At 35.8% G+C, this 24,447-nt stretch overlaps 1 protein-coding gene across 1 annotated transcript in view; it reads left to right on the top strand.

Moving 5' to 3' along the window:
• LOC133190024 (TPR and ankyrin repeat-containing protein 1-like) overlaps window positions 1-23,487 on the top strand; it is a 490,694-nt gene extending 467,207 nt beyond the window's left edge. The window contains exons 19-36 of the mRNA XM_061325501.1: window positions 3,297-3,452; window positions 3,791-4,044; window positions 4,596-4,953; window positions 5,122-5,201; window positions 5,583-6,492; window positions 6,656-7,020; window positions 7,145-7,632; window positions 7,765-8,023; window positions 9,922-10,091; window positions 10,972-11,176; window positions 11,319-11,424; window positions 13,641-13,859; window positions 14,015-14,189; window positions 14,347-14,497; window positions 14,619-14,783; window positions 15,032-15,263; window positions 15,462-18,529; window positions 22,129-23,487. Of these exons, the coding sequence (XP_061181485.1) occupies window positions 3,297-3,452; window positions 3,791-4,044; window positions 4,596-4,953; window positions 5,122-5,201; window positions 5,583-6,492; window positions 6,656-7,020; window positions 7,145-7,632; window positions 7,765-8,023; window positions 9,922-10,091; window positions 10,972-11,176; window positions 11,319-11,424; window positions 13,641-13,859; window positions 14,015-14,189; window positions 14,347-14,497; window positions 14,619-14,783; window positions 15,032-15,263; window positions 15,462-18,529; window positions 22,129-22,281 (7,514 nt within the window). The 3' untranslated portion in view covers window positions 22,282-23,487. The remainder of the gene's footprint in view (window positions 1-3,296; window positions 3,453-3,790; window positions 4,045-4,595; window positions 4,954-5,121; window positions 5,202-5,582; window positions 6,493-6,655; window positions 7,021-7,144; window positions 7,633-7,764; window positions 8,024-9,921; window positions 10,092-10,971; window positions 11,177-11,318; window positions 11,425-13,640; window positions 13,860-14,014; window positions 14,190-14,346; window positions 14,498-14,618; window positions 14,784-15,031; window positions 15,264-15,461; window positions 18,530-22,128) is intronic.
• The last annotated feature ends 960 nt before the right edge of the window (window positions 23,488-24,447 follow it).

The raw sequence follows: 24,447 nt of genomic DNA, 5'->3' as shown, positions 1-24,447 counted from the left end.
ATGTGAGATCGTATTAGCAAAAAAAAAAAAAAAATACTACTGACCAACACTTGTTTGTTTTGTTTTGTTTTTTATTTCTTTTTTTGGAAATATTACAGGAAAGAAACATTTTTTTTATTCTAAGTATATATATCAATATTTTAATAATCATGCTGCCATTTGACTTTCTCTTAAATGCTAACTTTAACAAGATTTTCCCTTCCTGCTACGTCATTTAGGACAACTTTTGCACGGTGTGATTTAATTTAGCCAGGCATAGCACTAATCCGAATTGAAATACATCTCCCTTTCTGATATTTTCTTGAATTTATTAAAAAGAGGTTTATTTAATTTTCTTTGCAGCAAAACCAACTTATAAGCTTCGATTTGCTTACACTGACAATGTTATTCAACTATGGGTTTTTCTCTTCATGATCATATTCTTCAGATTGTAATATATTAATTAATTCAGTAAACAACAGATATTAGGTCAGGTCTAGTGAAATTATGGTCAGGTCTAGTAAAATTTTCATGTACAAGTCCGACTGGTCTAGTTTATTTTAAAGTTAATGTTGAGCCCTGAATTTAGGTATTAATTGGCTTAGAATCATCAAACTTAGTTGATGCATCATGGGTCCTCAGAGAATGACAAGTGATAAGTAGGTCACCATGACCAACTCTCAGGTACTAATTGGCTTAGAATCATCTTGGATTCTTAGAGTGTTTCATCTAAAATGTAGGCCATGATGACCTACCTTTGGAATTTCAAGGCTTTATCTAAATATACAGGATACTTAGAGGCTTCAAATAGAAGCGATATGTTGTACAGTTTATTAGAAGAGCGATTCAAGGCCCTTGGGCCTCTTGTTTTTTTATATACTAGTATTTTTTAAAGATTTAAATTTGATATTTGAAAGGTTTGAAAGGGGGGAATTTGCCAGAAAATGATTCTCATTTAAAGTTTTTATTTCCCCCAAAATAAATGCATAAGAAATCAATGGATATTATGCGTGTCATCAGGTCACCTGAGTCACTCAGGTGACCTATTGCTTATTGCTATCTGTTTTTGTCCACCCTTGCATTAACTTTTGAATATTTTCAGCTCCTTCTCTGCAACTGCTGAACCGATTAGAACCAAGTTTGGCATAGAATATCTATGAGTACAAAAATTCATGGTCCATGGGGGGGGGGGGGGGGGACTAAAACCATAAAAATTAGTGCTATAGTTTAAAGTTTTCTTTACTCTTGAACATCAAGCAGTCAAACCATTGGCATGATTGTAATAACATTCAGTTCTCTACCAAAATTGTGATATTCAGGGTCAGGGGTTCTGGAGTTAGGTTGTGGCTCTAATGATCATATAGTGAAAATCGATAAATTCTTTAAAAACCTTCTTCTCTGCCCCTGTACATAAGGCAGATAAACCAGATGCATTGTTATGTTGATTGAGGGTGCTTCTTCCAAAATTGTGAAATTTTTGGCCCAAGGGTGAGGGTTTCTGGATGGGGGTCTATTGATTATGTAGTCAAAGTGCATTATTTCTTCTTCTCTGCTCCTTGGTATTAAGCAGATAAACTGAGTGCATGGTTATGATGAGGAAGAATGTTTCTTCCAGAATTGTGAAATTTATGGCCCCAGGGTCAGGGTTTCAAAAAGGAGGGGGGGGGGGGTATTTAGCAGAGAAACTGATTTAATGATTATGATGAGCAAGGATACCTTTTTAGAAAGTTTGAAATTCATAATCCTAGGGTCAGGGGTTTTGGTGTTTGGGTGGGGCTTATTTGAATATATAGTAACAATGCATTATTTCTTTCAAAATCTCCTCTGCCTTTGGGTATTTAGCAAACATACTAAGTGCATGACTATGATGAGCAAGGATGCATCTCCCAAAGTTGTTAATTTCTTGCCCCCCTGGCCAGGGGCACTCATGAAGGGTAGGGCTGTGGTATCTATATCTGTATCTGTAGTGAAAATAAATTATTTCTTTGAAAATCATCATCTCTGCTTATTTGAATTCGACTGAAAGAAGTTATTCCCCTATGCTTTTTACTTATGATAATTAAGACCGCGGAACATTAACTGGCAAAATTGGAAATATGCAGCTTACGCCATTTCCATCTGTTACGGTCAAAATATTTAATGATAGACAATGAAATGGGCGGGTACAATTCGACACGGACGTCCTAGAAAACATTGGATTGAAATTCTTGTTTGAAATTCATTTTCAATCCACCTGAGCTGTTTTCAAATGCAAAGTGTGAATGTATGATTCAAAAGACAAATAATTTCAATTCCCAAATATGTGTCGTTTGAAATTCATATTTATATGAGTTTTAGCCTAAATTTTAAGGACACGTAAAAGTCATAGAAGACAGAGATTATTTTTTTAGGGGACGGCTACTTGATTATAGAAGAGGGGGGGGGGGGTCAAACATTGTCGAATCAGATCATGCCTTCACATGACAAAAAATAATTATTTCTAGGATGACAAGAGCTATTTTCTTTAGTTTTGTCTTTACTGAAAAATGTTTGACAATCAAAAACAGGGAGGAGTTGTCCAAACTAAAAAAAATAACTTCCTTTTTTTATTTCCAAGATTGTTCAGCCCCCCCCCCCCCCCCCCCCAACACACACATGCACATACCTAACAGAAATAAAATATTTAATTGTCCCTTCAAATTTCTTTTAAAACACTGGACTTAAATTCTTATTTATGTACATTTCAAACTATTCCGAAATTGAAATTATTTGTCTTTTGGGTCAATCAGTAACACCATGATTCTAGCGTAGCTGAGGTGGATTGAAAATGAATTTCAAACAAGAAAACCAATCCAATGTTTTCTAGGACGTCCGTGCCAAATTTTACCCGCCCATTTCATTGTCTATCATTAAACATTTTGACTATAACAGATGGAAATGACGTAAGCTGAATATTTCCAATTTTGCCTGTTAATGTTTCGCGGTCTTAATCATTGTAAACAATGTAATTGAAAGGTCAATTGAATAATAGAATACACAGCCATATCATTAAACATTTTGACTGTAACAGATGGAAATGACGTAAGCTGCATATTTCCAATTTTGCCAGTTAATGTTCCGTAGTCTTAATCATTGTAAACAATGTAATTGAAAGGTCAATTGAATAATAGAATACACAGCCATATGTAATATGTTACAGTATATATGGTTTATGTACATAGGTAATATTCCTAGAAAAAAATAGCAAGTGACCCAGTAAGGCCCATAGACATTATGTTATTGCTATTTTGTAGTTTGTGTAACAGAAAAAAATTATATCAAACAATTTTGAATTACAGATGGAAAAATGGCCATCCTTGCTGCAGTACAAGAGTGCCAATTTAAAGTTTTAGAAGTCTTGTTTAAATGGGATGCTAGCCCTGTTCATCTGACTATCAACCAGGGAGACACGCCCATTCATGCTGCTTTGTCCATTGCATTGGAAAGAGACAAAGGTTTTAATTATTAAGATTGTAGAGAATAACAAATGATCCTTATTTTGTTTTAAATGTCTAAGGATATCAGTTTTTTACTTACACAAATGATCGGATCATCCCATTTAAAAAAAAATTTTTATTAAATCAAATGATGGGGTGTTATCTGAAGCTGAAATTCTTTTAGAATATTTGATCCTGCAACAACATATTCAGATTTCTCCATCTCATCTGTTAAAACCACAATTTTAAGCATACAGGATTTATTCAGTTTGTAATATTATTACTGAACTGTAAAATAGAATTCCTCAGTTACTCTTTGGAAATTTCTTCTTTGATCATTCATTTGTCTTTGGTAGGAAATTTTTCCATCCTGAACTTATTCTTTGATATGTATGAGAAAGATCCAGAGAAATATCCTATGTTAGACCCTTCACAGACAAACACAGAAGGAGATGGACTTTTTCATCTGGTAGCCAAAGCTAAATACAATGCAACCACACAGAAAGCTACAGAATTACTTTGTGACAAAAAAGTGAATGCCTCCATATATAATGCAGAAGGGAAACTCCCCAAAGACTACCTCAACTCAAAGAATGACAGAAGGTTACAGGTTAGTGTATCTATAAAATGAGAGACATCACTGAAATTTAAAAAAAAAATGCAAACTCATCTTTTAAATCAGTCTTTTGAAGAACAGCAGAGCCCAAGTAAGTGGAGTAATGGTTTTGGCCCTTGGGCTTCTTGTTCATGTCGGTTATCTCCCCATTGCCATCACATGTATATAGTTACTGTATCTATCCATATTGAGTTTGTACACATAAGTAATACTTTTTAGCAGACAAAAAAATTATCTTTTTAGTTGGAAAAAAAATAATGGGTAGAAGGATGCCTTAGAAAAAGTTTTAAGATATGGAGACTTCATCTCACCACAACATTTAAAACAGAAAAATGGTTCAGTTGAAATATGTAAAAAAAAAAAATTAGTGCACTGCCTTGTCTAGAATGAATGAGAAAAAGTTGCTGATATCCTGGTACCTAATTCGTAGACCGCAGCTGCCACTGCATTCATAACGGTGGAGTAGGATTCATTGTAGATGAGTGCACGAGGAAATGAAGAATATTGATTTGGTTATCAAATGAACATGGATCTCTCTTTTTCAGTTCTTTCGCCTGGCTTCAGTTGGAGGAGTTGTCAAACCAAAGAAGAAACAAAAACCCAAAATTCCAAAAATAGATGACACTGGAACTCCTGAGAACCAAGAGGAGAGTGAGCAGGATCTGATGCTGTACGAACGACAGGAGGAAACTCCTCCCAGGTCAGAAGAGGTCAAGGACAGGAGGTCCAAACAGGTGCTCTCAGTTCACAAGGAGGCCATCAAAAGACACATTGAGAACATGATCTACAATCTGCCAGATATTCCTTACTCCATCTTCAATCCCAAAGTTATCAAGTTTGATGAAATTCCCAGCTTTAAGCGAAAGAAGGAATCATCTGAAGAAAAGCAGGCACCTATGGTTAGTATTAACAGTGCATGGTCAAAGATTCCTATCTGTTCTTAAAGAATCCATTGCAGAGAGCTAAAATGATTTAAAAGTACAAATAGATTTTTTTGAAATTTATACTCTCACCCATACAATAGTATAATTGATGAAGTGGTTGAAACTTATAAATAGGTGTCTGAAAAAGCAGAGGATCTGGACATGCAGGAGGATGAAGATCCACAGGAAGCCGGGGAGGATCAAGAAGTGGAAGAGGAGGATCTAGAGGTAAAAAAAAACATTACTATGAAAATGCTTGAAACATCTGTTCCTCTTTTTTTGTATAATGGAAATTTTAAATGTGCATTTTTTTTCGTCATCCAAATGTGTCAGAAAGTCATTTTGACACAATTTGGTTTGCTTGGTGGCATATTTCTAGTACAGATACATGTGATGTGCATTTGATAAAATGTTTGAAATTCATACATATGATGTTGAGAGTAAAATTAAACTGGGCCGAAGTACAATGGGGGTGAAACTTCTCACTTCATAGATCAGAACTGTTTTGTAGGAGAACTTGGTTTACTAAGATACTATACATAAGATATGTCAAATGTTAGCTTTCAGGCATCAGAGCATTTCAGAGATGAAAAATTTTGTTCATTTCAGATTGATCCACAAGTGTTTGACAACTTAGAATGGGAAGTTGAATGTACTGCTGATGTATGGAGAACCCTGAGAGACAAGAAAGTCCAACCAGAGATGAAGCAGAGAATAATCCGAAAAATCCAACTCCTAGCAAAGGGGGAATGGAGGACTCACTTGTGTAAAGAACTAAAGAATGTTCCACCCACTCTTAAACTGTTCGAGGTAAAACTGAGTAAAGGCGACAGGATCATTTGGGAGCTTGCCATTGCTTTCTCCCCAAGACTTAGTGAGAGTGCAGAGCAGAGGCTTCAGTATACAGAAGATGGAGCTGGCCAACCTGTCAAAGGAGGCAGGATTTACTCTGAGGTCATTAGGGTGTGGGACATAGTCCTTGACCATGACAAGATATATAGATCAGTGCAGCGTATCATCAAGTCTCATAGCCGAGGGGAGGAATGCATAATTCAGAAGAATTTAAAAGGCGTCAAACAGACCCAGTTTATGGCTGGAGCAGGGAAGAGATTTCCTATGATTTTTGCCGAGAGTGATGTTGAAATGGATAAAAAAGCTCTACAGGAATATCAGGAGAGCTTGCAGAAATATTACCCTCCTGCAAGCTCCAACGAAACAGAATACCACATCCTTAAATTTTATAACTTTGATTCTAATTTGGTCAGCCATGTGTTGCAAAATTTAGAGGTTAAAGTGGATTTCCCCTTCAGGGTGACTGATTTAGAACATGCCATAATCAACCTTAGGACAGTGGCTCCCATTCTGTTACTGGGTCGAAGTGGGACAGGAAAAACCACCTGCTGCTTGTATAGACTGTGGAGCCAATATGTGTCTTACTGGACTCGAGCAACAGAAGCTGAATCCAAACTCCTTCCAAGATGTCAGATCTTCAGACAAGAGGAGGAAGACATTGCTGATGGTGGGTATTCAATTTTCTTCAATGGAGGATAAAATTTTTTTTACAATTCAAGTAAAAGTATTGAGGAAAATGAGATTACTTTTTAAATTATTGGGGAGGGGGTCTTTCATTTGCATACTTTGTAGTAAATGAAACTTCAAAGATGTGTTCCTTTGAAATTTAGGAGAAGAGGAGGAAGCAGCAGAAGACCAAGAAGAAGAAACAGCAGATGAAGAACCAGTCAGAGCAGTAAATGAAGAAGAAATGGAAGAAGAGGGACAGCTGTATGACCATCTTCATCAAATCTTCATTACCAAGAATGTAGTTCTGTGTAGTGAGGTCCAGAAAAATTTCAGGGAGCTCAGCCATGCCTGTGATGTAGCTAAGAACTTTGTCACAATGGAGGACCAGGTGCTTCCTAACAGGATACAGGACATTGGTGATTTCCAGTTCCCAGTATTCACCACATCAAAGAAACTGCTCCTGATGTTGGATGCTTCCTTAGAACCACCTTATTTCTTTGACAGAAATGAAGATGGAAGTTTAAAGGTTGACTGTTATGGTTACTTAAAATGGACTGAATTGGATTTTCCTTAAAAAAAAATGATAAAATATTATTAAGGTTAATTATGTGTGATGTTTTTGAAATTCAGGAGTGTTGTGTAAATTGTAGGTAGATGTCCAAGGATGGTCAGAAACAGATGGGGCTTTAAGCTTCCTCCCCATGTTAGAAGAGGTTTCAGATGATGAGGAAGATGAAGATGATCAATACCAAGACGCAGATGAGGAGGAAGATGACAGTGATGAAGATCAAGAACTTGGAGCCCGTCCCCGCAAGAAAGTCGACCCAAGGAGGGAGGTCACATATGAAGTATTTGCTGAGGAAGTTTGGCCAAGAATAAGTAAGAAGTGGTCAGGGCGCTATCATCCATCTCTCATCTGGATGGAAATCATGTCCTTCATCAGAGGATCATTTGAAGCTCTCTCTAAGCCTACAGGATACTTGTCTAAGCAGGAATACTTGGATTTAGGAAGAAAAAGGGCTCCTAATTTCTCTGGGGAAAGAGAGCACATTTATGAGATATTTAGGAAGTATGACCACTTCAAGAGCCAAAAGTTTCTGTTTGATGAAACAGATTTGGTACAAAATGTCTACAACAGGTTTGTAATTAAAATTTTACATAGGAAAACTTCAAACATTTCAAGTTCAGTTTATAGGTTCTTTATTGACTTCAAGGAAAGCAGATATGTACTATTTATTGAATTTTGACAAACATTGAATATGCCATTTAGGTTTAAAAAGGAGAAAGAAATGAAATGGATCATCCATCAGATTTATGTGGATGAGACCCAGGACTTTACTCAGGCTGAATTGTGCCTTCTATTGCGGGTGTGTCAGTCACCAAACGAGATGTTCCTGACGGGGGACACAGCACAGAGCATCATGAGAGGAATAGCTTTCAGATTCAATGATCTCCGCTCTCTCTTCTTCTATGCCAAGAAATCCATGCATGCTATTGGCAAGGCATCTGGTGTAAAAGTGCCAAAACAAGTAATTCATTTATATTTCAAGGAACTTTTTATTCTATGTTTTACATTTGCTGAAGAAAAAATTTAGAAAAGGTTGTTTCATTGGTTAGAAAAACCGATTTAGCTTTCTACCGACCACAACAAAATTAAGTTGATAAAAAATAAAAAGCAACCCTTTCTTTGCGAACTGCTTGGCACCTTGAAGTAAAAATTGTGTGTCTCTCAGATGATACCTAAAAAATTGAGGCCTGGTGTCACAGCAAGCATTGGCACTATATAAAATCCTCTGTGCTCAATGACATTGAGTAAAGGTCTAAATTTGAAGCACTTTACAGGGTTCGACACTAACGGTAGCCCGCTAGCTGGGACACCTGAAAATTGAGGTCGGGCTACTAAACATGTCTTCGAGTTTGTCCAGCAGGGCTACTGCAATTTATTACCAAACACTCAATCGGAGCATGAAAAAATTAATTTAAAAGCACACAAGTCCCAATTTTGTTACTTTCCGAATCATCCCGTGTTTTGCGATTCTCGGTAACTTACCTTATCGCTGTACATTGCACGACACATCCACATGTGTGGCAACCAACCAGTTATCAAAAGACTTATCAGATACAAAAAAATTAAAGAGATAAACATCATGTGTTAATTAAAAAATTAGCAATCTAATTGATTAATTATCCTTATTGAAGAAATGCTCGTGTTGAAAACGTATGGTTTTCCTCATCGATGTCGTAGCATTGTTTGTGGGTGAAACACGATGCATTAGGAATTGACAGATTGATAGAACGACAATTTTAAAAGCTTCCATGAGCATTTATTGTTTTTGACAACACCTCAAAATTAAAAAAAAAAATAATTACTGCATTTGAAGTACCCTACAGTTTGGGTTATTTCGAACATTACCGCAACCAAACAAATTGCACACGCACACTTACTGAATATGTCAGATATTTTTGTAACATGTAGCTTTCTTTAAATGCAAGGAATATAAAAGTTAAAGTATGAAAAGCAACAGTGAATAAAAATTAGCCCCGGTATATATTGGTCAGTATTGACCTTTTTATCATACACTGAAATACATTTCACACAGATCTATACAAGCATGCCAGTACGTTCTTGTTATACAGAAATAATAATACATTGTTTCTGATATCTTAACATTATCAAATTAGTTTAATTCATTTTCATACATTTTTTATTATCATTTTTGACTGTATCGAAGATGGACTTGCCTTGTATTGTAGATCTGATTTCATATACTTGACTTTTCTTTAATACTAAATAACCAGTTACGAACTTTTTAATCAGATTGTTTGCAGTCAAAATGCAAAAGGTGATTCGGAATACCCTAAATGACTGTAAATGTGGAATTTTTCAATAAGAAAAACGTCTTTTGTTCAGTCATGAAGTGACATATAATTTTACCCAAAAATGTAGCCAGAATCCAGGCTTTGGCATCTCTATTTTAACAATTTTCTGGGGGAGGCCCCCCGTACCCCCGCCGGCAGGAGGGGGAAACCCCCTCCCACACCTACCTCCCCCCTTGTGGCTTCGCGACTCGGCCAGCAGCCTTTGGCTGCTGGACAACTAATTCATGATCAGGGCTAGTAGAAATTTGAAATTGCTAGCCCTGCGGGCAACTATGGTTTCAAAGTTAGTGTCAATCCCTGCTTTACAGGTATCTGATGATGTCTTTTATGAGTGAAATAATCCTGCAAGGAACTTAAAACTACAACAATTAATTGTTCCTCTCCTCAACCCCCCCCCCCCCTTTCAAAAAAAGTGGGATTTAAAAACAAATTTCTTTTGCAAAAAAAAGGAGTACTATTTTGTAGAGGAATGTACGGTCTTTTCAGTCCCAGAATTATAATAATTTTAACTTTGTCAAAGAGAAATACTTATACTGAAATCTTGTAGGTGTACCAGCTGACTCACAATTATCGTTCCCACGCTGGTATTCTGTCCCTAGCCTCCAGTATTTTGGAACTGATGGTGGAATTCTTCCCAGAATCCTTTGACAGACTTCAGAAAGACCAAGGTCTGTTCCAGGGACCTGCTCCTGTACTACTGGAGTCCTGTAGCTTCAGGTATTTGATGTGAATTTATATCTGTAAAATTTTTAGTTCACCTGAGCTGAAGGCTCAAATGATCTTTTCTGATCAAGATTTCTATTGTCCTTGTCATCACTGCGTAGTCGTCGTAAACTTTTTACAATTTCATCTTCTTCTCTAGAACCATTGGGCTATTTTCATCCAAACTGGCACAGAGTATGCTTGGTTGAAGGGGATTCGGGTTTTTTTTCAAATAAAAGGCTTATCTTCATCCAATTGGAAATAAGAAAAACGTAAAAATTGGGTGTGGTCATTTAAAAATCTTCTTCTCAAGAACCACTGGGCCAGAAAAGATGAAATAAATGTATATGTGAAATCTTCTTGACATAGTGTGGATTCAAGTTTGTTCAAATCATGACCCTGGGGAGTAGGGTGGGGTCACAATGTGCAATTGAAGTTTTACATGGGTATGTATAGGAAAAATCTTAAGAACAGGAAAGCCATGATAAGTCATTATATTAATATAGAAGCATCCACAGGTAGTGTAAAATCAAGTTTATTCAAATCATGACTCGTGAAATATTTTTCATAACCAATTGTATCTATTTAGAAGTTCTGGTCCATTGTAAACAAATATGAATAAAAAATCAGGTGAAGGTGAACACAACTTTTCATGACTAATTTTATCAAATGGTCCTATGTAAAAAAAACAAAAAAAAGAAAACAACAAAAAAACAAACAAATGTTCACCTGAGAGCTTTTGTGCAGGTGAACATAACTTGGTGTGATTTTTCAGTGAATCAGAGAGCCAGGAGTTATTCAATCATTAAAAAAAATATATTTATCCCTATCAATGAAAAGATTTTAGAAGTGTTCTGGAATAAAATTATCACATGTTTAAACATGATTTAAATAGTGATTTGGCAGTGTTGTTGAGAGGGAACAAGAGGAAGACCTCTCACATTGAGTTTGGAGCCCACCAGGCTATCTTAGTGGTTAATGATGCTGCAAGGGATAACATTCCAGAGGAGTTAAATCTGGGGCTCATTCTGACAATCTATGAGGCCAAGGGACTCGAGTTTGATGACATACTCCTCTATAACTTCTTTAAAGATTCACAGGTATGATGAGAACTGAATTTTCTATTGACAGTATTTTCCTCTGTTGTATTAATAAAAACAAGGTCTTTGAAATCGAAATATTCCTAAGAGTACTAAATGTTTTAAGTATATACACTGGATTAAAATTTTACTTGTATGTTAGGCAACAAAAGAGTGGAGAGTGGTTACCGAGTACCTAGAGAAGTTGGCATCAACTAATGCACAAAACAAACAAAATGCATCCGAGAGTTTAGTGGAAATTGATGCAGGTAAGGGGGGGGGGCAAAAATTGTTCTTTGAAGTATCAAACCATTTGATTTTTTTGAGCTGAATGAGACAAGCATTGTTTTGTTTTCATCATGTAAAAAAGGGGGAGGCATTTGGGGTTACCAATTGGCTCTACATTCTACTTTGATTTCCATATAGCAACATGAAAAACAAGATGTGTTTGTGAAACACTGATGCTCTTGTATGGCAGCTTATGGCAAAGGTTAAAGTTTCTCAAATGCAAATCAAAGTTCAAGGTCTAGATATCAAAAATGTTGGTACCCAAAGAAAGGTCTTGTCACAAGGAATACAAATGGTGAAATATGAAAGCCCTTGCAGCAACCATTTAGAAATTAAGGTTAGTTTTTCAAAAGTATGTCAAACGTCAAAATGTCAAAATTGTTGGTACCCAAAAGAAGGTTGTCTTATAATTGTGACAAAGATTACACTTGTGAAATATGAAAGCCATTCGACTCGGTCAAAGTTTTTCAAAAGTAGGTGAAATGTCAAGGTCATAAGGTCAGAAATATTTGTATCTAAGGGAAGGTCTTGTCACAAGGAATATACATGTGAAGTATGAAGGCCCTTGCACCAACTGTTCTAAAGTTAGAGTTGGAAAATTATTTTACAAAAGTGGGTCAAACTCCCAAAGTTAAGAGTTCAAATATGTGGTACCCAAAGAAAGGTCTTGTCACAAAAAACAAAAAAATATGTCAAGAATGAAAGTCCAAGCTCCACCAAACAAAAGTTATGGGCAAGGTTAAAGTTTTTGTGGACAAACAGACGGACAGAGCGAAACATACATGTATATGCTCCCAAATCTTCGATTAGGTGACATAAAAAGATTTTGGTTTGCAATTGCTTTGTTTACAATTTGTATGTCTCAAATTGACTCCTGGGGAATAGTTATTATAAACACTTCAAAATATACACTTGATATTAATACATAAAGTATTATAGAAGAATATGCACTGTTTTGGAGTTATTATCTGTCTGCATGTTTGTCCGTTAACAGTTTTTTAAATTGCTGCTTTTACTTTTTTTTTTAAGATAACGATAATACTTGGTAGCAAGAAGCTTTTGAACTCTTGACCTTGGCTATATGAAGATATTTAAATTTATACATGTGTATATTTTTTTCAATGAACTGTTTGCTTTGATTACTTTGATTGAGGTAGAATTAAATTGTGAAATTCTATCAAACTCTTACTTCTACTTTGGTTAGATTTCCTTAAACATAGGCACAAATGCAAAAGCATCAAGATTTAAAATTCTGTAAAACTAAAGTACACAAAAAAGAAATGTTACATGTTCAAGAGCATTTTTATACCCCTGCTCCGAAGGAGAGGGGGGTATACTGTTTTACCTTGTCTGTCTGTCCTTAACAAATTTTTCGTCACAGTTTTCTCAGCAACTACTCATCACAGATGCTTGAAATTTTAGCACACACTTTGTTGAGGCATGCCATATGGTGGGATTCATTTTTGTACGAATCCGATGTCAACTTCCTGTTTATCCATGCGTCTGTCCATACCATACATAACAAATTTTGGTCGCAGTTTTCTCAGCAACTACTGACTGCAGATGCTTGAAATTTTAGCACATTCTTTGTTTAGGCATGCCATATGGTGGGATTCATTTTTGTATGAATCTGATGTCAACTTCCTGTGCGTCTATCCGTACCATACATAACAAATTTTGGTCACAGTTTTCTCAGCAACTACTGATTGCAGATGCTTGAAATTTTAGCACACCCTTTGTTTAGGCATGTCATATGGTGGGATTCATTTTTGTATGAATCCGATTTCAACTTCCTGCTTATCTGTGTCTCTGTCCTTACCATACAGAACAAATTTTGGTCGCAGTTTTCTCAACAACTACTGATTGCAGATGCTTGAAATTTTAGCACACTCTTGGTTTAGGCCTGCAATATGGTGGGATTCATTTTTTAATGAATCTGTTGTCAACTTCTTGTTCATCCTTGTGTCTGTCCATAACTGAACTTGTGTACATTCACATCAGAATGTATATTCACATCAAAGTGGGGGTATTACTAGTGAGCATTGGCTCACAGACTTCTTGTTCTTGTACTGATACACCATGAATTTAAACCAGTAAAGCTACAGTACAGTTCATCAGAGATTTCTGGTCTTTTCATATATGAACCACCTCTTGCCTTTAACATTGGTATCAAAGTGCCGTATCTTGTAAACTTCAGAGGTTTTCAAGCTTGCTGACCGTCCAAGGCCATTGGCATTTGACCCCAACCAACATAAGGTCCTGAATGCTGAACTGAAGCACCTTTACACTGCAGTAACTCGTGCACGAGTCAATGTGTGGATCTTTGATGAGGACATGGATAAGAGGGCCCCTATGTTTGAATACTTCAAAGCTCGCAAACTTACAAGGATTATCACTAGCTCAGAAGTGGAAGATGGTATTGAATTCTTGAAATATTTAAGTGTTTAATATTATCTTTTTTAAGAAGTAAGATTTTAATAAGTAAAATATTTTCCCCAAAATCTTTAGTGCTTTTCTTTCCAACAATTTCCATAGAAAACCTTTCACCATAAATGAGGACACTTATTTCAGAGACAGCAGGTGGAATGTTTGCAGAAGAATCAACATCAGAGGAATGGCTGAAGAGAGGAGAAGAATTCATGAAGCATTCTTTGTATGAGGTAGCAGCCAAATGCTTCAATCGTGGGAAGGACTTCCACATGGAGAAAATAGCCCAGGCTCATCAATCAGCTCTTGTTGCATCAAGGTTTGTCTCCTTACTTCAGAATGCAGTCTTTTGTTCCACAGTTGCTGCCTTCTCTTTGGAAGATACCATAGAGCTTGTCAATCAAAGATACATTAATGTGGCTTTCAAAGAGGGTGCATATAATCATGTCAACTTATTTTCCTTGTTTGTGCTTTAGAATGAAGGACAATCCTGCCAAAATGAGGGAAGCATTCTTAAGGGCTGCTGAGAAATTCCTGGAGTGTGAACTTCCTAACAAAGCTGTCATCTGTCTACAGAATTCACGTGAAAAGGAACTGGTGGCTCACCTGTACGAGAAAATCAATCAGGTCAGTAGGAGGGAGAATTCCAAAGAATTTGAAAATTTAATTGGTTTTGATTTGGTGAAGATCTTTGACAAAATAAGAAACAGAATGTAAGCTATGTATATTTTATTTTTGAATGTTGTAGCTTGAAAAGGCTGGGGAGACATATCGAAAACTGAAGCGTCCTGCTGAAGGGAGTAGGTGCTATGAGCAGCTGGGAAAATTCAATTTGGCAGTAGATACTTTAGTGGAGAATGATCTGTATGAAATGGCTATTGACACACTGCAGAGATACAAACTTCTGAAAGAGGTATTTTATAAATGTCAGTGTAAATTGCGGAGATTGTTATCTAGTCTGATTTAACATAGCTGGAGTTAATCAGATCTGTTTAAAATTTGATTGCATAACATTGTATGATACTATCATGAAATCTGCCCAGCATGGTGAAAAAGTAAACTTTGCAAAATTTCCCACTTTCGACATAATTTTCAAATTGGTTTCCATTGGAAATTTTTTTTAAAAAAAACTACTGATACATGATTCATGTAAAATTTAAGGATTTAGAAAGGAAAAGAATACCATTGCCACAGATTCTGAAAGAAAATGCTCCAAGAAAACTGCACACAGTAGAAAGTTTGAGTTTTAAAGCAGCTGAAATTTATCATCGCTCCAAGAATAAGGAGAAAATGAAGGCTGCCCTCAGTCGTTTGCCCAAGCTGGAGGAAAGAACAGACTTTCTGATTCGCAAAAGTTACATAGAAGAAGCAGCTTTCTTATTCCAAGAAGCAGGTAGGTGTTAACAAATTGTCTTAGCTATAAACACTTAGAGCATTGAAATCATGAGTTTGCAAGGTGAGAGTTAGTTTTAAAAAATGATAAAGTCAACCCTTCATTAAATGAAAATGCTATTTCAGAGGTGAGAAAAAACGGTTATTTTGTTACTGGTATTCTGTTAAGCTTCAATACTAAGATTGTCTTCTGTTTCAGACAAGCTCAGAGAAGCAGTGGATCTATATTCTAAAGGAGGGATGAACAAGAAAGCTTTGGAGTGTGCCCAGAAGTTGGGAGATAAGGATGTTGTTGGACAGAGTCTGATCCTAGACAGCAAAGTACAGCTGAGTCAGTATGATAAATATGAGGACATTGATGAAGAAGTGAAGAATGAAATCTGTGAAAATCTGAACCAAGCATTTTACAATCTTCACGATTTGGAGAACAAGGTTGCAGCAGGAGAAGCAGCTTTTTTGAGAGGAGAACTCACTGGGAATAGAGAATTCATTAACAAAGCTTTTGGAGAATTTTCTCATTCCCGACCAACTCGATCTGAAGCAGGACAGTTGGAGTGCATGCATTGGATGGTTCACAACTCTGACTTGATGAATAGGACGAATCTTCAGCAATGTATCATTGGAATGCAAAACCTCTTCCGAGTCTTGTCGGTACTTGCAAAACCAGTCAATGAAGAAGAAAGATATCGCCTTCAAGAAATCTTCAAATTCTTTGGGTTTTATCCTGCAGAGGAAGAGAATAGTCTTGTTTATTATCCTAAACAGCTTCCAAGAGCACTACAGATTTTGCCTCAGACTTCCAAGAAAGATTTTAGATGCAAAGAGAACAAGATGAAGATTCAGATGGAAATCAGCAAATTTCTGGTGAAGAGAGGGATTGAATGGAAGAGGAGACTAGAAGAGGCCATTACTACACACAGGAACAGTAGAAGTCAATGTCCAGCATTCAAGCTTGGAGAACAATGTGAAGATAAATCTTGTCCTTACCTTCATGTCTCTTTAACACCCAAGAGTTTTGATCTTTTGACAGAATTTGACATGATGGCCGTTGAACTTGAAATGTATGTTGATCATGGTGCAGTTGATGTTATTGAAAGAAATGAAGAAGTTGGTGTGTCATGTTTCATTCCAGACAAATTTAAAGAAAGATACAAGGCATGTGATTGGTTGCTGGAAGATCTTCTGCCAGTGAATTATCATATAGCAAAAATATCCTCAGATGCCAATAGGGCTCATGATTTGCTGAGAAAACTTAAATACCCAAAATTGACATATGTAAGGAAAAGAATGATAAAATACTTAAAGAACCTGTATGAGGAAATGGAAAGCAGTGAGAGAAAAGACAATATTAAAGTGTTTGTCATGATTCGCTTTGTCAATCATTTGTTAAATCTGCAACTCAAGCCTAAACCTGAGGATATTATGTTTTCATTCGAACAATCAATGGATAAAGAATGTGCAAAGAGAGAAGAAAGGAGAATGAAAGATTGGGCAATGAAGCTTGGATTGATGATAGATGAATATGAGGGGAAAACCTACATTCGTTCCATTGCTAGAAGGTTCTGTGATGGGTATGATCAAATAATGGGATTCAATAATGATCCAGCTGAGGCATTGATCCAGTTTACCAAGTTCTGTGTCCTATTGAGCAACACTGGAAGTATAGAACTCCTCCCTCACTATAATCACCTCTTCTTGTGGATGGAGTACTATACCACAGTTGCCTTTTCTCTGTCTGCTAAAATTCAGAACACACCAAACTTCTTTTTTGTTATTCCAGAGTCCTTCATTTCAGTAGTCTATTTCATAGATTCCACCTTTGTTCATGAAAAGGGGGTACCAACTTTTGAAGCTATTCACAGACACAGAAACTGGAAGGCCAATGATACTGGTCTCTTTCAAGATCGTTTGAAAAGACTTATAGGAATTTTATGTGGATTTCGCTCAAAAATAAACCTGGTGCGTCACATTTTTCAATCTGACAATCCGGAAAAGCAAATTGAAGATGGCAGATTTGGTCTTGCAGAAAGACTTCTTGTGCTTTTATTGGTGTTTGTTTGCAATCTGGGTAAAAGTGTTTTTCCTGATGTAGAAACAATTTTGATGGGAGAGCTATGCAAAATCAAGGTATGGGAGCAGTACCCTAGCAGATTATCAGAAGCTCTGAAACTGGTGCAGCAAGCAGATGGACCAGCAGACGTGGCAAAAGCACTCCAGAATCTGCTGTCAAAGAGAGAGAATGACTCTCTGAGATACTGTGTGTGGGATAACAGTGTGGCAAGAAATGGTCTGAAAAATCTGGAGCTAAAAGCTGTGGAACTCAACAAGAAATTCTTCCTGGAGGAGGAAACACTTCAGGCTATGGATAACCCTCATGATGTGGTCTTAAATAATGCAGAGACAGTTGTACAGGATGATGATATGGATACAAAAATTACAATGGAGGAAAAACTGAAGATAGACCGAAATAGGTGGGAGCAAGAGAGGAAAGAAAAGGAGGATAAAGCCAGCAGAATTATTACCGAGTTCATACGGAGATCCATACTACGGACAAAAGCCCAAGTATTATATTATCTTGTAAAAGATCAAATAAAACGTGAAAAGGATGAGGAGAGGATGAAAATGTTTGAGTCAGCACAAATATCAGACAGCAAATGTGGAATTTGTGGAGTGCAGTTACAGGAGATGGCCCCTTACCAAGCATTCCCTGTGGACAGACAAATTTTCACGGAATCTCAAACCTCACAGAATCTTCAACCTCCCAGTCCTTTACAGCTCCCACAGCCAAGTATTAATTCGATGCAGCCAAGTCCATTTAATCGAAGTCCAGAAGTATTGAAGGACAATCCATTTGCCAAGCTGCTTGAAAATCCTTTTGAGCTATTGACTGATTCTGCTCCACAAGTGTCAATTCTGGAAACCAGAGAAGATCATGAACGGAGTGAGAAACACAAAGAAATGGTGAAATTTTACCAGCTCTTCAGAAGCAAATTTCAGAGAGAGATTTCAGACCCACTAGAAGAAGTGAAAAGTTTCATTCAGAAGTATAAATTGGGACCAGAGGTAGCTGAAAAATATTACAAAGGGGAGACCTATCTCATCATAAATTGTTGTAAACAAAAGGATTTGGTGGAGGGCAAAATTAAAAGTATAATTGAGAAATGTGACTGGCAGAATGCAGAAATACAGCAGGATGTGGACATCATGTTGGGACTCTTCTATGATATCAGGAAACATGTGGAGGAAGAAGCAAAGAAAAGGAAAGAGGTGGGTGATGAGAATTATGGTTTACTGAATTTGATGTCCAAGTACTGTAAAATCTCTTATTTTCGTGGAATCGAATTTTCATGGTTTGAGAAAAAAAACTAGACTTTTTTTGTCGTTAACAAAAACCGAGGGCTTTTCGACGCTTTAAATCTCAAGGACCTTAAAGAGCAATAACTCTAACAAAATGAAAAAACATAAAAAAAAAATAATCAGACTGGATCAAATCTTCAGAAGCTTATAAAAATGGAAAACTAAACAGTATGTAATTCTCACTAAGAGCTCTGCAAAGGGGGATAACCCTTTATTATTTTTGAAATTACTAAAAGTTACTATATTTCAGATCTCTAAAACACCTATAAGGGGTCGAAAAATGACCCCATGGACCATAATTTTTAGATTGTACTCTTTAAGCTCAACCCAGAATAGAAAACTGTTCAAAATTCATTGAGAAATAAAAAAAAAGTTACATGGGAAAATCTGTTTTCAATATTAGGCCCTTGAAATCCCTTATTTTTCCGAATTTCATTTTCAGACCCTAATGGGGTTGAAACAATATCAAAGTCATTATTTCACTCATTTTTCAGAAGAATATCTTATTTAGTTTAGGAGATATCGTGACATGTGCATTTTTCCATTTAACATGGGAACTCCCATAGACAAATTCAGAGATTCATCAAACCAGAAGTACTTGTCATATGCATACCAAACTTGAAACCTGAAGAGTATGTAAGCCTGCCAACAGATGTACAAAGGGAGATAACTCTTTCTTCATCATTTTTGAAATAAATAAAAATTACATTATTTCAGTCCCTGTAATTCCTATAAGGGGTTAAAAAGTGACCCCATGGATCATAATTTTTAGATTGTACTCTAAGCTCAACCCAGAATTCCAGAATAAAAACTGTTCAAAAATTCATTGAGAAATAAAAAAAAGTTATGGGCAAAGGTCAGTTTTCAACTTTGGCCACTAGAAATCCCTTATTTTCAAGAATTTCATTTTCAAACCCTAATGGGGTTGAAACAATATCACAGTCATTATATCACTAAATTTTCACAAGAATATCTTGTTTACTTTAAGAGATATCGTGACATGTGCAATTTTCCATTCAACATGGGAACTCCCATAGACAAATTCAGAGATTCATCAAACCAGAAGTACTTGTCATATGCATACCAAACTTGAAACCTAAAGAGAATGTAAGCCTGTCAACAGATGTGCAAAGGGAGATAACTCTTCCTCCAATATTTTTGAAATAAATAAAAATTACATTATTTCGGTCCCTGTAACTCCTATAAGGGGTCAAAAAGTGACCCCACGGACCATAATTTTCAGATTGTTCTCTTTAATTTAAACCGAGAATAGAAAACTGTTTAAAAATTCATTGAGAAATAAAAAAAAGTTAAAGGAAAAGTATGTTTTCAATGTTGGCCCCTAGAAATCCCTTATTTTCCCTAATTTCCTTTCAATGACCTAATGAGGTTGGAACCGTATCAAGGTCAATCTACACTTAAAATCTCACAAGAATATCTTGATTATTTTAAGAGAAAATGTGCCACGACTGATTTTAATTTAACATAGAAACTCCCATAGCAGACTTGTCGAAATCCATCGGTCCCGTCGGCAAGGCTGGTAAAAATTTGTCTGGACCGACAACTTTTAAGAAAACGTTGGTCCAGATGACTGTTTGAAAAAATCGAACGTGATGCAAATTTAATAAAGGTCAGGATTGGGATGCGCAGCTGAAGGTCACAAACACAGAAAAAATGGCCGCGTATGCGGCGTGTTGACGATAGCCAATTAAATTTGTTATAGCAAAGTCATAAAACATGTCATTTGTGTCTTTTATCAGAGAATTTCTATCCCAAGGAAGGAAACTTGTAAGATTGAAGGCTGTTGAAAATAATCCAGGGCATTTTGGTGCTGTTATTCATATCACTTTCACAGTGTCAAAATAAGGTACATGTATCTGGTGTGAGAAAACTTTGACTGGTCCGACAGAACATTTGACTTTGTCAGACCAAATGTCTGACAATGATTTAAAAATTTCGACAAGTCTGCCATAGACAATTTTCAAAGACCCCTAAAACCAGAAGTTCCGCTCGGATTGATATGAAACTTACAGTTTATGTTCTACTTATTAGTATTTCAATGCTCAAAATATTTTTGCTAACGTTAATTGTGACTTTTAAAAATTTCATCCCCCCTTCTTCAATGTTCGTACATGTGTACAATGTACATACGCGAGATATTTACATTTTCTATTTAGTGGTTATAAAAGAAAATACCTATTTTTAAAGGTACTCCTTAAAAGCTGAACGAAAAAAGTGTTCAGTATAATAATAATAATAAAAAAGAGGAAAACAATGGGGCTTTTCACCTGAAAGCGAAAAGCCCTAACTAGACCTTTTTTGTCGTTCAACAAAAACGGAGGGTTCTTACAAGATCATTTCTGAAATTGCTAAATTTTACTATATTTCAATTATCTAAAACTCCTATAAGGGGTTAAAAAGTGACCCCACGGACCTTAATTTTAAAATTGTACTCTCCATGCTAAATTCAAAACCGAAATCAGTTTGAAGATTGGTTAACAAATGAAAAAGTTACGGAAAAACTGTTTTTTGTACTGGCCCCTAAAAATCCCAAATTTTTTGAAATTTTCTTTTCATCACCTAATCACCTGAAGACAATGTAAAAATGAGTATTCCACGAAAATATTACAAGAATTGCTTGCTTTCCTTTTGAGATAATGGAACGTGCGTGATTTCAATTTAACATAGAAACTTCCATAGACAGTTTTAGGAGACTCATAAAACTGGAAGTACTGCTTGGATTAACTTGAAACTAACAGTGCCTGTTCTGTTAATCCTTCTTAACAATTTGTAGTCTTCAAAATATTTTTCCTATATAGTTTTTCAATTTTAAAATTTCCATCCCCCCTTTTCCTACCTTTGGAGTCTTATAACACAAAAATTGATCATAGGTACAATAATGCTGTCGCTAACTTTTTTGTAGGATTTACTTTGAAGAATCTTTTCCTAAAATTTGAATGAATTTCCATAAAAAATAAGAATTTTTAAAGCTCCTAAAGAAATCTTAGTTTTCTACTTGAAAATACTGGAAGTGACATCTCCGAAGTAGAAAACCTTACATACGCGAGACATTTAGGTATGCTATCTGATGGTTTTAATATAAAATACATGTATCCAAGGGTTCTCTTTAAATCCGTGACAAAAAAGTGTTAGGTATAATAATAATAATGATAATAAAACAAGACGAAAACAGTAGGGCTTTTCACCTGAATGCGAAAAGCCCTAATTAGTTATTTCACAGTATACATATGTACATGCCAGTTGTTTCTTCATAAACTCTAATATACATGTACCAGTTATTAGGCCATTCTTTTTATACTAAGTATGAATAGGGTACTCCATATACCTGATCAATACATAGAGCTCATGGCCAGTGTGACCGGTCAACAGGGGATGCTTACTCCAGTGTTCATCCTTGATCTCATTGAAATTCAAACCCAAGCCTCATACGTGTTTTCAAATGGAAAGAGACTGTGTGATAATATGCTTCATTTTAATTTTTTAACCAGAAATCAGACAGACAGAGGGAAGAAGCTCAGCGTGCCAAAGCCAGCCCAGAGAATTGGGAGGATGAGTATGATCCCATTGAGCCAGTGGTGGAGGAACCTCAGAGAGAAAAACGTCCCAGAGGGAGGGGGAAAAAGAAAAGCATGACACACTGAGAGGGAAATAATAGATAACACACTGAGGGGGGATAGTAGACGAGGAAGAGACTTTATTTTTTTATAGTGATTAGCATTAAGTGACATGACTGTATCATAAATATTTTAGAACATGAACTTTTTCTTTGATTGAAACATATTGTGTAGGTTGTTATTACTTTAGCAAGCTTATTTATGTCACCCTTCTATATATAATTTTAATTTTATCAATTCAAACAAAACTTGATATATCCATCTTCTGTAAATTGAGTTTGTGTTGACAATATGCTGAGTTTTTATGCAAGGTAATGAAAAGTGGTACCAGATATTCTTTCTAAAAATGTAGAACCAAAAATTGGCAAGAATTATAAAGTGAAACTTGTCTAATCTGGATGTTGTGTATTCCAAAATCTTGCTTAATACAATGTAAGCATTAAGTTCCTTGCAGTAGATTCAATTGTTTAAAATGTTGTGTAATCCGGAATGTCTAATCCAGCCAATTTCTATGGAATTGTTGGTGTCCAGATAAGACAAGTTTTACTGTATAAAGCATGAATTTACAAATGATCAATCATGATCCTGAATCGAGGATGATAAGAAAATACTGATGTTTCAGAAAGTATGATCACTGTTATTTTTTTTTTTTAAATCGTGTGCAAACATTGTGATGAATTAAATTTTTTTGGTCCTTGAACTTCAATGGGATTTTTGGAAAAGAAATGATGAGTTTTCATGGAGAAATCTAATTAAACCATGAAAGTTTATTTAAAGAAATGCTAAATCCCAGTCTACAAATATATTTGTAAAGAAACTGTTTATTAGATTTACTCTCTATGTAAATTAAGTCAAGCAGTGTGATTTGTGATCAGTATTTATTTTATTAAACGTAAATTTGAGAGAAAAGGGAAAAAAAAGAAAATTGGCATTTTTTCAAAAGCAGCAAGAGCAATTCTATTGGGATGAACAGTTTACATAATTTTTGAGACTATGATGGGATGGTAGGATTTTTTTAAAGAAAAATTGCAAGAAAAAACATCACCAATATGTACTCCATGTCTGATCATGCTGATTTAGAAAGTCCTCTTGCTCTGTGTATGAGGCCTTTTAGATAACTGCTGCTCTTTGTAGTTTTGATTTGATTCGCCTGTTAGAGGGGTAATGAAATATGGTTTTGAATGTGTTTTTCTGTTGTTATTTTTTCTTTCAATAAAAAATAAGAAAAATGTTTATCTATTAACCTTGTTATTTATTACAAAGGTGTCACCAACCCAAAAATCGACAGTAGTAAGAGTTGCGTTTCTTTGATTAGTTCTTTTTTCTAAGTAGCTAGTTTTACAATGGAAATGTATTTCTGCCTGGGTTATTATTACTGTGATAAATTATACCCCTGCCCCGTAGGAGACAGGGATACACTGTTTTACCATTGTGTATCCATCTGTCCGTAACAAAGTTTCGTTGCAGTTTTCTCGGCAACTACTGTTTGCAGATGCTTGAAAGTTTTGGAATGCCATATGGTGGAATTCGGTTTTGTACTAGTCCGATGTCAACTTCCTGTTTATATGTGCGTCTGTCCGTACCAAATTTCTGTCCCAGTGTTCTTGGCAACGTAGATGCTAGTCCGAATATCTGACGTTTTGCAGGCTTTTTTCACGATTTTGATATTTTAAGTGCCAGGAAAACGTAAAATATAAAAATAGTAAAAAAAGAAAAAACCAGGAAAACGTCAGATATTTCGGACTAAGTAGATGCTTGAAATTTTAGTACACTCCTTGTTATGGCATGTCATATGGTGGGATTCATTTTTCTACGAATTCAATGTCAACTTCCTGTTTATCCATGCGTCTGTCCGTACCAAATTTCCGTTGCAATTAAACTTCATTTACATCAGAGCGGGGGTATTACAAGTGAGCACTTACAGACTTCTTGTTATTCCTAGGTAAACTATATAGTCAAGGTCACAGACAGGAGTAGAATTCTTGGCCAAGTGATGATATATCTTACAGAGATTATTATTTGTTCAAGTTTGCGAAAGTCGAGAATGTACATGCAGGATAATTCTTTAAGTTACAGTCTTGAATATTTTCGAGTCTTGTTAAGCAGTTAAACTGTTTTGTATGATCATAATAAGCAAGGTGTCTTTTACCAAAACTAGAGTGTTCCAAGGAACGCATATGTCGTCTGCTTTGT

This window comes from Saccostrea echinata, unplaced genomic scaffold (genome assembly GCF_033153115.1).
Source record: "Saccostrea echinata isolate AGI-Se365-2 ecotype Australia unplaced genomic scaffold, CSIRO_AGI_Sech_v1 ptg000020l, whole genome shotgun sequence".
Classification (NCBI taxonomy): domain Eukaryota; kingdom Metazoa; phylum Mollusca; class Bivalvia; order Ostreida; family Ostreidae; genus Saccostrea; species Saccostrea echinata.
Note: the sequence above shows the minus strand (reverse complement) of the source record. Positions and strands in the feature narration are given on the sequence as shown.